Consider the following 17,979-nt stretch of genomic DNA (forward strand, 5'->3'; position numbering starts at 1 on the left):
TTCATCATGAGAATGATGGATTTGTATAGTATAGTGGAAAAATTTCTAGACTGGGAATAGTAAAATATTAATTTTCTCATTCATTCATTTACTCTTTAATTCAACAAATATTTATCAATCACCTACTCTGAGCCTGTTCTAGGCACTGGGGGCACAGCAGTGAACAAAAGAGATTAAAAATCCCTACCCTCAAGCAATTTACATTCTAGTAGGAAGAGATGGGTAATAACAAATAAGTAAAATTGTTTGCTGTCAGTATTCTTGCCTGGAGAATCCCATCAACAGAGGAGCCTGGCAGGCTACAGTCCATGGGGGAGCAAAGAGTCGAACAGGCTGAGTGACTAAGCACCCAAGATTGTAGTAGTTGTTATAGAGAGAAATAAGGCTAGAAGGAAGGCCAGATGATGAATTACCAGGATGGGATTATAGCTTTAAACAGGTAGTCAAGGGAGGTCTCACTGGAAAGGTAATATTTGAGGAAGCCTAGTGATCAAACTGTAGTCATCTGGAGAAAGGGGAGGCTAGGCAGGGAGAACAGTGAAGTCTAGGTGCTTTCTTGGATCCTTTGAAGACAATGGATGGTCACCATGACCTGAGTGCAGTGAGCAGAGGGAGAAACAGAGCAAATGTGGTCAGTCAGGCATCCAGTGAAGGACCTTGGAGGACATTGTTAGGACTTTAGCTTTTAATATGAGTAAGTTGGGAGGCTATTGAGGGAAAGGGTCCTGAGCAAAGGAGGGATATAATGTGACTGATATTTAACAGGATCACACTGGCTGCTGGGTGGAGAAGAGACTAAGGGACTGGAGGCAGGGACAAGAATAGAGGCAGAGAGACCAGTCAGGCGTCACTGAAACAATATACTGGCTCCTTGAAAAGAGGAAGAGATGGTTAAAAGTAATTTTGTCCTGGGTATATTTTGAATGAAGACCAGAGGAATTAGCTCACCGCTCAAATATGAGTACAAGAGATATGAGGGATCAAGGATGATTCCATGGTATTTAGAGTTGGCCTTAACTGAAAAAGAAAAGACTGTTGGGGGTTAGGGAACAATTTTAGGGATAAAGTCAGAGACTTTCAGGGATTGAGTTTGGACATGTTAAATCTGAGATGCCAACTAAATATCCATGTAGAGACATGACATAGGTGGTTGGATAGAAAGAACAGGAGTCCTGGGAATATACATATATAAACTAGGAAGGGCAGTATATAGATGGTAGTAAAAGCAAGACTAGGTGTGATCACCAAAGGAGTAAATATATATTTTGAAGAGGGCTAATCCTGGTGGAGGAGGAAACTCCAGTGTTTACAAGGTGCTGGGAAGATAAGGAGAAACTGTCAAAGAATACTGAGAGGGAGGATCCAGAGAATTAAGAGGAAAGAGAATGCTATGTCCTAGAAGCCGAGTGAAGAAAGTACTTTAAGGAAGAGGGATTGATTAAACAATAGTGTTGGATCAAGTAAATATGGATGGATAATTGACCATTGGTTTAAATATATGGAGATCAATGGTATCATTTGGAGAAAATGGAATAAGAATGAAAGCCTGAATGCAAGTAAGAAGAAACGATTCAGACACATTGGATATAAATTATTCTTTTGAGAAATTTTGCAAAAAAAAAAAAAAAAAAAAGAAGCCACAAAGACATGAAGCAGTAACTGTAAGGGGATATGGGATCAATAAGAAAACTTTTTAATGTGGAAGAAATAACAGCCTGTTTTTCTACTGATGGGGATGATTTAGTAGAGAATAAAAATGGTAATAAAAAAATAAAGGAAGATTTCTGGAGTTGTGTGCTGGAGTTTGTGAGTGAGGATGAGATCTAATGCATAAGCAGATGGGCTGGCCTGGGGCACACAGGCTGTTCCTCCAGAGAAGAGCAGGGAAGGCAGAGTAAATACATGAACACAGATAATGGCAGGAAGGTCAGTGTGGGAAGCTGTAAAAGTTGTTTTCTGAATGCTGATATTTTCACAGTAAAATAGGAAGCCAAGTCAAAGGCTGATAAAGACTGGGAAGGAGGGCTTGGAGGTTTGAGGTGAGAGGAAAATGTGTGAAATTGTTTTCTAGCATAGTAGCTAGTGAATGGACAAAGGGTCTCTTGTGTGATTGAGGGACAGCATTGAGGGGCCCCTGGAGGTTAGCAGCCCTCAGTTTAATGGACTGTTGTGTGTGTTTTCTGCAAGAACACACTACTGCCTAGGTTGAGGCATGGAGTAGGTAGAAAGTTGCATTTAATCATGAATGAGTTTCTGCCAGGGAAGTACAACTAAATGAGAGGGGGCAAAAGAATTGAGGGTTTATATAAGGATGTGATTTAAACATTATTTTCAAAATTTTATTAAAGTATAGTTGTTTTACAATGTTGTGTTAGTTTCTGGTGTACAGTTCAGCTCAGTTGCTAAGTCATATCTGACTCTTTGTGACCCCATAAACTGAAGCAGACCAGGCTTCCCTGTCCATCACCAACTCCCAGAGTCCACTCAAACTCATGTCCACTGAGTCGGTGATGCCATCCAGCCATCTCATGCTCTGTCATCCCCTTCTCCTCCCGCCTTCAATCTTTCCCAGCATTAGGGTCTTTTCAAATGAGTCAGTTCTTCGCATCAGGTGGCCAAACTACTGGAGTTTCAGCTTCAGAATCAGTCTTTCCGATAAATATTCATGACTGATTTCCTTTAGGATGGACTGGTTGGATCTCCTTGCAGTCCAAGGGACTTTCAAAGAGTGTTCTCCAACACCACAGTTCAAAAGCATCAATTCTTCGGCTCTCAACTTTCTTTATAGTCCAACTCTCACATCCATATGACTATTGGAAAATCATAGCTTTGACTAAATGGACCCTGGGTGGAAAAACAATGTCTTTGCTTATTAATATGCTAGACAAGGTTGGTCATAACTTTTCTTCTAAGGAGCAAGATCTTTTAATTTCATGGCTGCAGCCACCACCTGCACTGATTTTGGAGCCCCAAAACATAAAGTATGTCACTGTTTCCACTGTTTCCCCATCTATCTGCCATGAAGTGTTGGGACCAGATGCAATGATCTTAGGTTTTTGAATGTTGAGTTTTAAGCTGACTTTTTCACTCTCCTCTTTCACTTTCATCAAGAGGCTCTTTAGTTCTTCGCTTTTTGCCATAAGGATGATGTCATCTGCATATCTGAGGTTATTGATATTTCTCCCAGAAATCAAGCTTGTGCTTCATCCAGTCCAGCTTGTGCTTCATCCAGTCCAGCATTTCTCATGATGTACTGTGCATGTAAGTTATATAAGCAGGGTGACAATATATAGCCCTGACATATTCCTTTCCCAATTTGGAACCAATCCGCTGTTCCATGTCCGGTTCTAACTGTTGCTTCTTGACCTGCATACAGATTTCTGAGGAGGCAGGTGAAGTGGTCTGGTATTCCAACCTCTTGATCTCTGGTTCCTCTGCCTTTTCTAAATCTAGCTTGAACATCTGGAAGTTTATGGTTTATGTACTGTTGAAGCTGGGCCTGGAGAATTTTGAGCATTACTTTGGAAGCGTGCGAGATGAATACAATTGTGTCATAATTTGAGCGTTCTTTGGCATTGCCTTTCTTTGGGATTGAAGTGAAAACTGACCTTTTCCAGTCTTGTGGCCACTGCTGAGTTTTCCAAATTTGCTGGCATACTGAGTGCAGCACTTTCACAGCATCATCTTCCAGGATTTGAAATAGCTCAACAGGAATTCCACTACCTCCACTAACTTTGTAGTGATGCTCCCTAAGGCCCACATGACTTCACATTCCAGGACGTCTGGCTGTAGGTGAGTGATCACTCCATCATGATTATCTGGGTCATGAAAATCTTTTTTGTACAGTTCTTCTATGTATTCTTGCCACCTCTTCTTAATATCTTCTGCTTCTGTTAGGTCCATACCATTTATGTTCTTTATTGAGCCCATCTTTGCATGAAATGTTCCCTTGGTATCTCTAATTTTCTTGAAGAGATCTCTGGTCTTTCCCATTCTATTGTTTTCCTCTATTTCTTTGCATTGATCACTGAGGAAGGCTTTCTTATCTCTCCTTGCTATTCTTTGGAATTCTGCATTCAAATAGGAATATCTTTCCTTTTCTCCTTTGCCTTTCACTTCTCTTCTTTTCATAGCTGTTTGTAAGGCCTCCTCAGACAATCATTTTGCCTTTCTGCATTTCTTTTTCTTGGAGATGGTCTTGATCACTGCTTCCTGTACAATGTCACGAACCTCTGTCCACAGTTCTTCGGGCATTCTGTCTATTAGATATGATCCCTTGAATCTATTTCTCACTTTCATTCTACAATCATAAGGGATTTGATTTAGGTCATACCTGAATGGTCTAGTGGTTTCCTCTACTTTCTTCAGTTTAAGTCTGAACTGAAGAATTTGGCATTAAGGAGTTCATAATCTGAGCCACAGTGAGCTCCTGGTCTTGTTTTTGTTGACTGTATAGAGCTTTTCCATCTTTGGCTGCAAAGAATATGATCAATCTGATTTCAGTGTTGACCATCTGGTGATATCCATGTGTAGAGTCTTCTCTTGTGTTGTTGGAAGAGGGTGTTTGCTATAACCAGTGAATTATCTTGGCAAAGCTCTATTAGCATTTTCCCTGCTTCATTCTATACTCCAAGGCCAAATTTGCCTGTTACTCCAGGTGTTTCTTGACTTCCTACTTTTGCATTCCAGTTGCCTATAATGGAAAGGACATTTGTGTGTGTGTGCGTGTAAGTTCTAGAAGGTCTTGTAGGTCCTCATAGAACCGTTCAACTTTAGCTTCTTCAGCATTACTGGTCAGGGCATAGACTTGGATTACCGTGATATTGAATGGTTTGCCTTGGAAATGAACAGAGATCATTCTGTTGTTTTTTTGAGATTGCCTCCAAGTACTGTATTTTGGACTCTTTTGTTGACTATGATGGCTACTCCATTTCTTTAAGGGATTTTTGCCCACAGTAGTAGCTATAATAGTTCTGAGTTAAATTCACCCATTCCAGTCCATTTTAGTTCACTGATTCCTAAAATGTCGATGTTCACTCTTGCCATCTCCTTTTTGACCACTTCCAATTTGCCTTGATTCATGGACCTAACATTCCAGGCTTCTATGCAATATTGCTCTTTACAACATTGGACTTTACTTCCATCACCAGTCACATCCACAACTGGGTATTGTAGCGAATATATACACACACACTTTTCCATTGTACTTTATTAAAAGATTTGAATATAGTTTCCTGTACTAAACAGGGAACCTGTCTATATAGAAGCCTGTTTATCTGTTTTATATATATCTATTTTATATATAGTAGTATTTATCTGCTAGTCCAAAACTCATAATTTATCTCTCTTCTCCCTTCCTCTTTGGTAACCATAAATTTGTTTTCTATATCTGTGAGTTTGTTTCTGATTTGTAAATAAGTTCATTTGTATCATTTTTCAGACTCCTCATATAAGTGATATCATACAGTATTTGTCTTTCTCTGTCTAACTTATTTCACTTAAGCAATGCCCTCCAAGTTGCTGCAAATGGAATTATTTCGTTCTTTTTATGGCCGAGTCATATTCCATTGTATATATGTGCCACATTGTCTTTACCCATTCATCTGTTAATGGACATTTAGGTTGCTTCCATGTGTTGGCTATTGTAAGTAGTGCTGCTATGAACACTGAGGAGCATGCATCTTTTCGAATTAAGAGTTTTCTCTGGATTTATACTCAGGGGTGGAGTTGCTGAATCACATGGTAGTTCTATCTTTGTTTTTTAAGAAACCTCCATACTGTTTTCCATACCTGCTGCACCAATTTACATCACCGCAAATAATGTATGAGAGTTCTATAAAGGAGTGATTTTTAAGAGGGACCATGGAGTTTAAATCATATAAAGAAGGAGATGGAAACATGATAGAACTGAGGGAAACTTTGAAGGGCATCAGGTCAGTGGTTTGTAGGTTCCCGTGAGGTAGAGGAATAACTGGAGTTGAAATATTAGAGGGATTGAAATGATTAGACAGTAAGATGTTTGAAATTAAGGGTGGTAATTATTGGTGCTGACAAGAGTGAGGATTTGACCTTGCGGGTGAGTGGCTGTGATAAAAACAAGGTTCTGTGTCACAGAACTAAGATGTTAATACCCCAAGATGGCTTAAATCTCAGCAGGAAATAAGATATCAAAAGTCTTTGAGGGACATGAGGAGGAAAGCAAGCAGATTTTCTAGAGAAGACCTTTGGCTGTGGTTTACTTGCACAAGGAACCAAGAGGAAGCAAGTAAGTCAAAATCCTACTGAGTTTTTGAGGTAGTTATACTGCTAAATTCATAACCTAACCTGAAAAGGCCTTTGACTATTAAAATAATCTTTGACATGATAAACTTGTACAACAGGAAGAAAGTTTCAAAGCCACGTGGCCTCTAAGAGGGCATATTTCCAGTGTTCAGTAGTGGTTAGCGGTATGGCCTGAGGTTGACAGACAGGAAATAACCTTTCAGTTTGTTGAGTGAAGGATCACAGGATGACAGATAAGGAACTTCCTTCAGAGAACACAATCCAAGAGAATAAAAGACTGTTCTCGTGCTCTGCACTAAAGACCACTGTGCACTTACGCCTCCTTCCTTTCTGAATGGGAGTTTGTATTCTAACTTCCCCGGCCCTGTTCCCCACTGTGCATTTACTGTCAAGACCTGATGGAGAGACTATCCATCATCCATAGATCCTAGACTGTGGGTTGAAGTTCAGTACCACACAGGACTCTGAGTTGTCTCCCTTGGGAAGAAGGGTCCTCTAGAGGACAGATGGATAGACTATAGAAAACAGAATGAACTGCCCATTGATATCTGTGCCTCTTGTTTCATTTCTTCATGGTACATAAGAGGCTGCTCAGTCCACAGTTACATTGCTTTATTCCTTCTTTCCTTCTTGCATCTCAGGTTGAACATTTAAAACTTAAAAGTTTATGGTATTTGAGTAGAAATACAATGTGTGACCCAACTGATCCAAGGCTTAGAGCAGGGGTGCTTTATTCAGCCTTTTGCTTCCTTCTGTCAACTGGATGCTGCTGCTGCTGCTGAGGCCTTAAGGGATGACAGAGCCACCAGATGAAAGGAGCCTGGAAGAGAGCCGCTCACTGACTGCAAACACCGCCTTATACTATCATATGACCAAAAGAAACTATTGTGTTCAGTCACTGGAAAACTGAAGTTCATTAGTTACAATAGATGGCTTTATTCTTCCTAATACTAATCTTGAGAAAAATATCTCCACTTCTCTATACTGCAGTTTATTCATTTATAAAAATAGGTGGTTGGACAAGATAATCACTGAGGTTCCTAGTGATACTAACGGATTAATCCCTGTTTTTATTGTATATGAACAAACATGAGATTATACTTCTGTCTTGTCACCTTCCATAAATTCATCATTAATCACACACATCCAGAATTCAAATAGAGTTTCTCAGTTCTGTCATCCAAGAATGTTTAAAATTGCTAAAACCAGTGAGGCATATTTTTCGCCTTACCTGTGTGGTAGGGCACTGTAGGTTTACCACCACGGAGGGACTGGTACAGGTGAGCATGTTAAAATAAAACAAAATGGACTTGTTCCTAAAAAAACAACATAATATTTTTAGTGACTGTGGAAATATTTCATATCATTTCATATCATTGGGTATACTTTAATATAACATGACCCTTAAAAATCTGCTTCATTTCCTCTAGAAATTTGCAACATATTCCCCAAATCCCCGTCAAGTGACCTAACACTTAAAATAGCTTTGGGTAATAGTAAAAAGTCAAAATAATCAAATTGTCCATCAACAGGGGATTGGTTCAATAAAGAACTCCACATCCATAAAGTAAAAGATTATACTGCCATTGAAAATAATGTTGAAAAATATTTAATGGATGAATTTAGGAAGCAGGTTACTAAAGAGTATCAAAATATTATTTAATTTTGCAAAAACAGTTATAACACATTATATGCAGAAACAAATGATTATATCTGAATGATGGCATTATATTTGTTTAGATAATTTTGTATTTTATGGGTTTCATGAGATAAACATGTATTATTTCAGTGATCTGAAAAAAGATAAATTTAGTTATATTTTCTCTCTGTTTAAAATTATGTTCAGGGGCATAGTGGTGGGATAACTTGACATTTATTATTGGGGATCTTCCCTGGTAGCTCAGATGGTAAAGAACCTGCCTGCAATGCTGGAGACCTGGGTTCAATCCTTGGGTCAGGAATATTCCCCTAGAGAAGGGAATGGCAACCCACTCCAGCAATTCTTACCTGGAGAACTCCATGGACAGAGGAGCCTAGCAGGCTACAGCCCATGGGATCACAAAGAGTTGGACACAACTGAGTGACTAACACACACACACACACACGCTTTGCTAGCAAAAGTGATGACTTTGCCAGCAACAGTGATGACTTTGCCATTTTGCAAGCCATGTTTCTCCTTTAAATCTCAATTTCCTCAGCAGTAAAATGGGGATAATACCAGCCTGACCTGCTGAATAGTGGTGTTGGGAGAACATAGGAAATGTGTGGTGGGCTCAAGACAAATGCCTGTCTAACTTAAGTATGCATCAGTGAACCTTGGGGTGTTTGTTGAAAACTGTGATTCCTGACTCCTTCTCAACCCTTCAGAGCCCAGACCCTAGTAATTCACATTTCCCCCTGTGATCGCCAACTGATTCAGATACAGGTGGTCTACAAACAATATCTTGAGAGAACATAGCCATATACATTCAAGAAGAATGTTTCCAGAACCTTGAACAGTCCCAAGTTAACATGACTACATATACAGCATAAAATGTATAATAGACTGTTGAGTTATATTTTTCCTGCTGACTCACAATCACCAAGTAGGATCCGAATCTAGAAACAAAAAGAGCTCTCCACAGAAAGTGTGGGCTAGATCCTTGCATCACTTCTGCTGCTTCTTGCTCATGTCTACATAAGCAAAAGATGAGTGAGGGAGGTGATTGGAGACAGTGGAATTGGCAGGATACAGTCATCAGAGTTCAGAGGATTTTTCCTCCCCTCCTCATTGAAAGGATGGATTATTTCTTCTGGGTTTCAAACCACACAGGCTCTGAGAGAATCTCTCAGAGAGACAGAGGGTGTCCCAGTTGGTTCTAGAGGTAAAGAATACACCTGCCAATGCCAAAGACATAAGAGATTTGCGTTCAATCCTGGGGTGGGGAAGATCTCCTGGAGGAGTATATGACAACCCACACCAGTATTCTTGCTGAAGAGTCCCATGGAGAGAGGAGCCTGGCAAGCTACAGTCCCAGGCTATAGCTGGGATGGTGTGGCAGGGTACCACAGAGTCTCAGAGTCAGACGTGACTGAAGTGACTGAACACGTGGGAAGGGCAGACCAGCATCTTGGTTTCCAGCTGGATACTGCTTTGTGTGGCAGACTTACTACAGCCCTCTGCCCGTTTTAGCAGAGAAAATGTGAGACCCCAAAACCACAAGAGAGTGGAAATAAACCAATGGTGCAGAAAGAGGACAGCACTGAAGCAGTCTGTCATGGGAGGGTATGGAGCCAAGGAAATGGGCTTGCACCTTCCTGGTGGTAACATCACCTGATAAGAGATTGGAGATGAATCCCCAGGGATGGGGCTGAAGGGGTTTGGTGGAGAGAAAGCCAAAACTGATTTCTCAGATCAAAAGACTAGTCAGTAAGAACTTCCCCAGAGAATTTCCACTTGCACACCACGAGAGAGCCAGGCTTTGTCAAGGAGAGAGTTTATGGATAGTCAGTTACATCTTAGCTTCAGGAGCAATAACCATGTAGGACTAGGGCAGTGGCCAGGAAAGTAATAAACACTCTTTCTCCTTCTATATGTCACAACACAAAGAGCTAAAACCAGAAGGGAGGGAAGAGAAGGAAAATAACAAAACAGGCCTTCTCTCCCACTCTTAAGTTCCCTTGCAGAGTTCAAACCTGAGCTGGGGAATTGGAAGGGATGGATTCAAATTTTAAATGGACTATACTGTACTTTTTAACAGAAAGTGTTTAGAAAGCTATGGAAGATGCCCAAGATGTCAAAACAAGAAGAAAAGAAATTTGAAAGAACATCATTAAAGGCAATTAATAAGGGGAAAATAAACTCACTTCACGTTTGTAATCCCATCGAGTTCTGATGGCTCAAGAATCTGGCTATAAATGCATGCACAGTACACCCAAGGCAACTTAAAGATTCCACAAGAGTGAATTTGGCTCTTTCACCACACAGGCAGCTATACATTCTACACAGTCTCATGGTGCATGTGACTCAAATTTGTACCTAAGTGAATGAATAAATTATTGCATGTCATGGATCACTGGAGTCCCTTAGGAGTAGTTAAAAGGCTGAATGGTAAATCAGCAAGTGTCAAGAGTCCACCAGAGGTAAAACTGACTTATAAACTGCAAAATGCTGCATATACACAAATTATTCACCAGATTATGTAAACCTCAAGGGTAAAGTTTGTACCTTATTAATGTTTATATCCATCTAGTTTTCTAACACTTAGCCTACTACTTGGCCCATTCCAGGCACTCATTAGATGATGCAGAATGAATGAGATCAATTTCAGAATAAGTTTCTCAGTATCTGAGAATCCTCCTTAGTTTTTTGCACACATATGTACTCATTCTGTCAAAGCCTGCCTGATATCCTTAAATGTCAGTGGTCCTCAGATTCCTTACATACAAATCTGTGACTGCATGAACTGTATAGCCCACCAGGCTTCTCTGTTCATGGGATTTCCCAGGCAAGAATACTGGAGTTGGTGAAGTGAAGTGAAGTCGCTCAGTTGTGTCCGACTCTTTGTGACACTGTGGACTGTAGCCTACAAGGCTCCTCCGTCCATGGGATTCTCCAGGCAAGAATACTGGAGTGGGTTGCCATTTCCTTCTCCAGGGGATCTTCCCCACCCAGGGATCGAACCCGGGTCTCCCGCATTGGAGGCAGACGCTTTAACCTCTGAGCCACCAGGGAAGCCTCTCCAACCCAGGTATGGATCCTGGGCCTCCTGCATTGCAGGATGATTCTTTACCATCTGAGGCATCAGGGAAGCCAAATGGTAATTAATGATTGGAGAGGAATAATTCTGCAAAAGTGATTAAGGAAGTAACTCATTCAGTTCAGTCACTCCGTGATGTCCGACTCTTTGCGACCCCATGAATCGCGGCGTGCCAGGCCTCCCTGTTCACCACCAACTCCTGGAGTTCACTCAGACCCATGTCCATTGAGTCAGTGATGCCATCCAGCCATCTCATCCTCTGTCATCCCCCTCTCCTCCTGGCCCCAATCCCTCCCAGAATCAGACTCTTTTCCAATGAGTCAACTCTTCGCATGAGGGGGCCAAAGTACTGGAGTTTCAGCTTTAGCATCATTCCCTCTAGAGAAATCCCAGGGCTGATCTCCTTCAGAATGGGTTGGTTGGATCTCCTTGCAGTCCAAGGGACTCTCAAGAGTCTTCTCCAACTCCTCAGTTCAAAAGCATCAATTTTTCGGCACTCAGCTTTCTTCACAGTCCAACTCTCACATCCATACATGACCACTGGAAAAACCATAGCCTTGACTAGATGGACCTTTGTTGGCAAAGTAATGTTTCTGCTTTTCAATATGCTATCTAGGTTGGTCATAACTTTCCTTCCAAGGAGTAAGCGTCCTTCAATTTCATGGCTGCAATCACCATCTGCAGTGATTTTGGAGCCCCCCCAAAATAAAGTCTGCCACTGTTTCCACTGTTTCCCCATCTATTTCCCATGAAGTGATGGGACCGGATGCCATGATCTTCATTTTCTGAATGTTGAGCTTTAGGCCAACTTTTTCACTCTCCACTTTCACTTTCTTCAAGAGGCTTTTTAGTTCCTCTTCACTTTCTGCCATAAGGGTGGTGTCATCTGCATATCTGAGGTTATTGATATTTCTCCCGGCAATCTTGATTCCAGCTTTTGCTTCTTCCAGCCCAGCGTTTCTCATGATGTACTCTGTGTATAAGTTAAATAAGCAGGGTGTCAATATACAGCCTTGATGTACTCCTTTTCCTATTTGGAACCAGTCTGCTGTTCCATGTCCAGTTCTAACTGTTGCTTCCTGACCTGCATATAGGTTTCTCAAGAAGCAGGTCAGGTGGTCTGGTATTCTCATCTCTCAGAATTTTCCACAGTTTATTGTGATCCACACAAAGGCTTTGGCATAGTCAATAAAACAGAAGTGAGTGAGTGAGTGAAGGTGCTCAGTCATGTCTGACTCTTTGTGAACCCGTGTACTGTAGCCCACCAGGCTCCTCCATTCATTGGATTCTCCAGGCAAGAATACTGGAGTGGTTTGCAATTTAAATAGATGTTTACCTGGAACTCTCTTGCTTTTTCCATGATCCAGCAGATGTTGGCAATTTGATCTCTGGTTCCTCTGCCTTTTCTAAAACCAGCTTAACCATCTGGAAGTTCACGGTTCATGTATTGCTGAAGCCTGGCTTTGAGAATTTTGAGCATTCCTTTACTAGTGTGTGAGATGAGTGCAATTGTGCAGTAGTTTGAGCATTCTTTGGCATTGCCTTTTTTTGGGATTGGAATGAAAACTGGTCTTTTCCAGTCCTGTGGCCACTGCTGAGTTTTCCAAATTTGCTGGAATATTGAGTGCAGCACTTTCACAGCATCATCTTTCAGGATTAGAAATAGCTCAACTGGAATTCCATCACCTCCAGTAGCTTTGTTTGTAGTGATGCTTTCTAAAGGCCCACTTGGCTTCACATTCCAGGATGTCTGGCTCTAGGTGAGTGATCACACCATTGTGATTTTCTTGGTCGTGAAGATCTTTTTTGTATAGTTCTCCTGTGTATTCTTGCCACCTCTTAGTAACTCATTATTTAATTTGAATTATATTTCTACGATGAAACAATAAAATAGAAGCAACTACAAACTACTAGTTCAAGATGAGGTAAGGTTCACTTAAGCCCATCTCTTTCCTTCCTGAGATACATGGTAACAGAAAAATGAAATACAGAAAGGGATAAACACTGCCATACCAACTAAGGATGTGCAGGATGGGATCTGCTCACAATTGCACATGAGAGGTCAATAATTTCTGGAAAATGAAGAGCATATGAGAAGTGTGTTGAGTGATGAATGCACTATAGAAAATATACAAAAAGGGTGGGATATGATATGCCTGTTAGAAAGCATGATACATTCTGGGCTCAAAAGTGAGAAATGTGGTCGAAAGTGAAAAGATTAATTAAAGGTTTATATACAGGTCTACAGTACAAATCAGCACCTCTGTGCTTCCCCCATAGTCCTACACTTAAGACTTCTAGGATTCAGGAAAAACAGGCAAAAACAAAGGCCTCTTTTGTTGAATGATAGCAAGGGCCTTTGTGAAATTGGATACCCCAGTCTACAATCCTTCATATTCTGGCATTTTAAAAGTCCATGTCGGACAGTTAGCTTCACACCAGTTCATGTGGTAGTGAAATCTAATAGCTAATACAATGTTCCTATCCCATACTAGGCAGAGGTCTCCTTGGAAAAACTGACCCAGTGACACAGCGGCTGAGCAAATTCACACAAGTAACCCAATTCTTTCTATAGTAAAAATGGATTATCAAATAGCACCAGGAATTTAAGAGAAATCAGAAAATAAAAGGAAAGACTAAAATAAACAAACAAAAAGCAATGCTGGATAAAATAAAAATAATTCAGAGCATAGAAGCGACCTTTAAAAAACAGTATTTTCAGAGAGATTCAATCAGATTATTCATAAATAAAAATACTATATTATTATAAACAATTAGAAAACAAGAGGGCTTTAAGAGACTAAACACGTGATTAACAAAAGCTAAAAATCAAAGGCAGAACTGGAAAAACTTGACAAAATCTTCTAGAATACAGAATAAAAAGTCATAAATGGAAAATATAAGGAGGAAAAAAAGGTATTGAGACCAATCAAGGAGGTCCAGGTTACGAATAACAGAGTTCCAAAAAGACAAATGGAAAGAATAAAAATAGAAAAGAAATAACTGAAGAAAATTTTTCAGAGGTGATGAGTCATAGTTCTTTAGAATTAAAGGACCCATCAAAGATTAGACAAAAAGATTTTTTTTTAAAGTAAGACCTACATTGAATTGTGAGATTTCAGAACACCCAAAATAAATAATTTTAAATGCTTTCCCAAAGGAAAAATCTTTCAAAACAGAAAAAATGATTTCACCACAAGGTATGTGAATCAGACTAACATTAGACAGACTGGATGCCAAAAACAACAGAATAACATCTTAAAATTTCTGCCAGGAATTGTCTTTCAAGCTACATCTCTAAAGCTCGACCATCAATCAGCTGTAAAGAGGGAGAAGAAAAACATTTCCAAGGATTTATCTTTCTATGCTTTCTTATCTTACGAAGATAGTCAAGAATGTTCCCCATCAAAACAAGAGTGTCAACAAAGGAAAAAGACAAGTTGGGATATAGAAAAAAGTTCATGGCACAAATTCAGGCTAAAAAGAAAATCCTTCTGTTTATCTGAAATCTAAAGTTAACTGAGCATTCTTTTATTTGCTAAGTCTAGCAGCAGGGTCCAATCTAATGAGGTAGATAAGTCTCAGAATTAAAGCTATGCATTGAGCCTAAAATTTGCCTGGTGCTGAGTGGAACAAAAAGCAGAAACTTAAGAGGGAGCCCTTAAAAAATAGTGGGGTTGGAAAGGCAGAAAACTATTGTCCTGATCTTGCTGGCAAATAAAACATACAAGAATGTCATTGCTCTAAGTCAAAATACACTAAAATGGAGAATGATGCTGAGCTGCAAATAAAGTGTAAAATTTGGCTTTGATATCAGGGACACAGTAGAAATGAAAATGTAATGGCCAGACAGTGAATAAACTTTAAATAGCTATTACAAAGTACAAGTCTTATTTCTAAAACTTTTAGAGTTAATCTACCAATAGAATATGAACGATTCTGATGAAGTTGCAGAATTGAACTTTATTACAAACTCAATCAGGTAAAGAGTAAACATAGAAAGAGGAATGTTCACAGCAGCATTATTCACAATAACCACGACATGGAAGCAACCTAAATGTACAGCAACAGAGGAATAGATAAAGAAGATGCAGTGTGCGTACACAGTGGAATATTACTCAGCCATAAAAAATGAAATAATGCCATTTGTAGCTATATAGATGGACCTAGAGAGTCTCATATTGAGTAAAGTAAGTCAGACAGAGAAATACAAATACTATATAATGTATCACTTATATGTGCTATTTTAAGAAAGGGTACAAATGAATTTATCTACAAAATAGAGATACAGATGTAGAAAACAAACGTATGGTTACCAGAAGATGGGGGGAGGGGGAGAAGGGATAAATTGGGAGATTGGGATTGATATATAAAACTGATAACTAATAAACACATTGTATAGCACGGGGAACTTTACTCAACACTCTGTAATGGTCTATATGGGAAAAGAATCTAAAAAGAATGTATATATGTATATATATATATATAATTGATTCACTTTCCTGTGCACCTGAAATTAATATATCATTACAAATCAACAATACTCCAATAAAACTTTTAAAAAAAGAAAGTAGAAAGAGGAATGGAAAAGAAAGATGGAGAATGGTAGTGAGGATAATACCCTCTTCTTACATAAAGAGAGGTCAAGATTCTGATAACAGAAGCAATAGAGACTCAGCATACTATGTAAAGTTATGAAAGTAACTATAAGAAAATCTAAAGGTAATAATTTAACTATCAAACATGGAAGGAGGAGGAAGATCAGGAAAACATAGAGTACATGAGTTAAATCTTCTATTTTTCATAGCAGGCTATCAATGGATACTATCTAAAATTAATAAAGCATGAAATGAAAGAATAAGAATATGATTCAATGTTATGCAAAAAACTTCCAGAAGAACTAAGACCAGTATTTATTCCCCCCAAAGTCATATGTTAAAATCAACCCCCCAACGTGATGGTTATTAGGAGATGGGGCCTTTGCAGGTGGTTAGGTCAGGAGGGTGTAGCCCTCATAAATGGGATTAGTGCAGTGATAAAAGAGACCCAGAGATCTCGCTAATCCTTCCCCCCATTTGAGGATGTATAATAAAGATGTCAAATCAGGGAATGGACCCTCTCCAAGAAACTGACCAAGCTGACACCTGATCACGAGCTTCCAATCCCCAGAACTGTGAGATGTAAGTTTTTGTTGTTTACAAGCTTAGTCTATGGTCTTCTGTTGTAGCAGCCTGAAGTGTCTAAAGCAACCAGAAAGAGGAGAAATTATCTTGTGGAATGAAGCTGTGGGTAAGGAATCTTAAGACAGGAGACCATGGCTTTTACTGCCTTTATTATAAGCTCTTCATTATTGTTTGGTTTACTTTCACAGGCATATATTATTTTGATACAGATTTTCAAAACTAAACCAAGTGGCAAATCTGGGCTTGTAGAATGTTCAAACAGATCTGTGAGAATTCTGCCATTTTGAAAGAGTTTCTTCAGTGAATTGCAGATAAAGTTACTCTTTCACTTAGATGTCAAATTAATGCAAAATTTAAATGGAAGTTTTATCCTCTTAATCTTTCCTGTTTCCCTTTCTGAATTGTACTATGGGTATGATGGGTATTTCAGTCTGTCTAATTTGGCAGTTGGGCTGTATTAGAGAGTGTTCAAAGTGTTTTCAACCCACATTTTATAAACCGAAGTTTTTGTAGTAGCCAGAAGGTGGCATCAAAACCAATCGAGTTCTTGCAATTTAGTAGAAATCCCAAAGAAAAGGATCATACGGGAGTATTGTGAATAACTTCCCTGCAACCCCAAAGTCAGAGAAAGTCACACATATCAAAAAAGCACCCCATTTCACTTAGAGTTTATCTCCTTCAGCATTTTTGAAAAATCCCAGTTTTTCCTTTGGAATCCTTTTGGTTAGGCATGGATAAACGAAGCACAGAACCAATAGATTCTATCCCAAACACTATTACACCATCTCTAAGCATAGAATTTTAAGCTCAGTTATTTCATTAATCATGAAATTAATGACTACAAATGTTCTGTTACAGTCTAACAAGTATGTCCTGGACCCAAATGTTCCGACTGTCTAAACTGCTTACACATCCTACCAAAGATCGATTTCATCTGCAAATGAACATACATACACACACATTCATTTGTAATAATGGTACTTTTTTTCTACTTGGTCTATTTATTTTTTAGTGGAGGAGGGAAAAGAAGAGGAGGTTAAAACAATGTTTGGTGTCTGCTTCAAGCACTTTCCCAAAGAATAATGTTTCATTCATTATACATCATTATGGAAGGACAGTATTCTCCTGGCTTTCATGATGGTCTGAATTCAAGTGTTTTTTCTGAAATGAGGTGCATTTATTTGGACAATGTGGGTTGTCCCGTGTGTTCCTGTTCTTATATGAAAGCACTTTTGCTTCAAAAACAAATAAAAAAATAACATAATACAACTTTTGTTTAATTTGAGTCTGGGCTAATTACTTAAGGAACTATTTAGCAATAATGGTCAAAGATATTTAAATTCCCTATGACACTGCAATTAATTAAGGGACTGCTGACCCAAAGATTTTTCCACAGTTTACTGTGATCCACACAGTCAAAGGCTTTGGCCTAGTCAATAAAGCAGAAATAGATGGTTATCTGGAACTCTCTTGCTTTTTCCACAATCCAGCGGATGTTGGAAATTTGATCTCTGGTTCCTCTATCTTTTCTAAAACCAGCTTGAACATCTGGAAGTTCACGGTTCACGTATCACTGAAGCCTGGCTTTGAGAATTTGGAGCATTAGTTTACTAGTGTGTGAGATGAGTGCAATTGTGCGGTAGTGTGAGCATTCTTTGGCATTGCCTTTCTTTAGGATTGGAATGAAAACTGACCTTTTCCAGTCCTGTGGTCACTGCTGAGTTTTCCAAATTTGCTGTGGAAAATTCTGAAAGAGATGGGAATACCAGACCACC

The 17,979-nt window shown here is 39.3% G+C and overlaps 1 protein-coding gene across 1 annotated transcript in view; it reads right to left on the minus strand.

Annotated features, from left to right (window-relative positions):
- The window catches only part of SLC44A5 (solute carrier family 44 member 5), a 216,229-nt gene that overhangs the window by 53,613 nt on the left and 144,637 nt on the right, over positions 1-17,979 (minus strand). The window contains exon 5 of the mRNA XM_018045539.1: positions 7,514-7,598. Within this exon, the coding sequence (XP_017901028.1) occupies positions 7,514-7,598 (85 nt within the window). The remainder of the gene's footprint in view (positions 1-7,513; positions 7,599-17,979) is intronic.

Source organism: Capra hircus, chromosome 3 (genome assembly GCF_001704415.2).
Source record: "Capra hircus breed San Clemente chromosome 3, ASM170441v1, whole genome shotgun sequence".
Lineage (NCBI taxonomy): Eukaryota > Metazoa > Chordata > Mammalia > Artiodactyla > Bovidae > Capra > Capra hircus.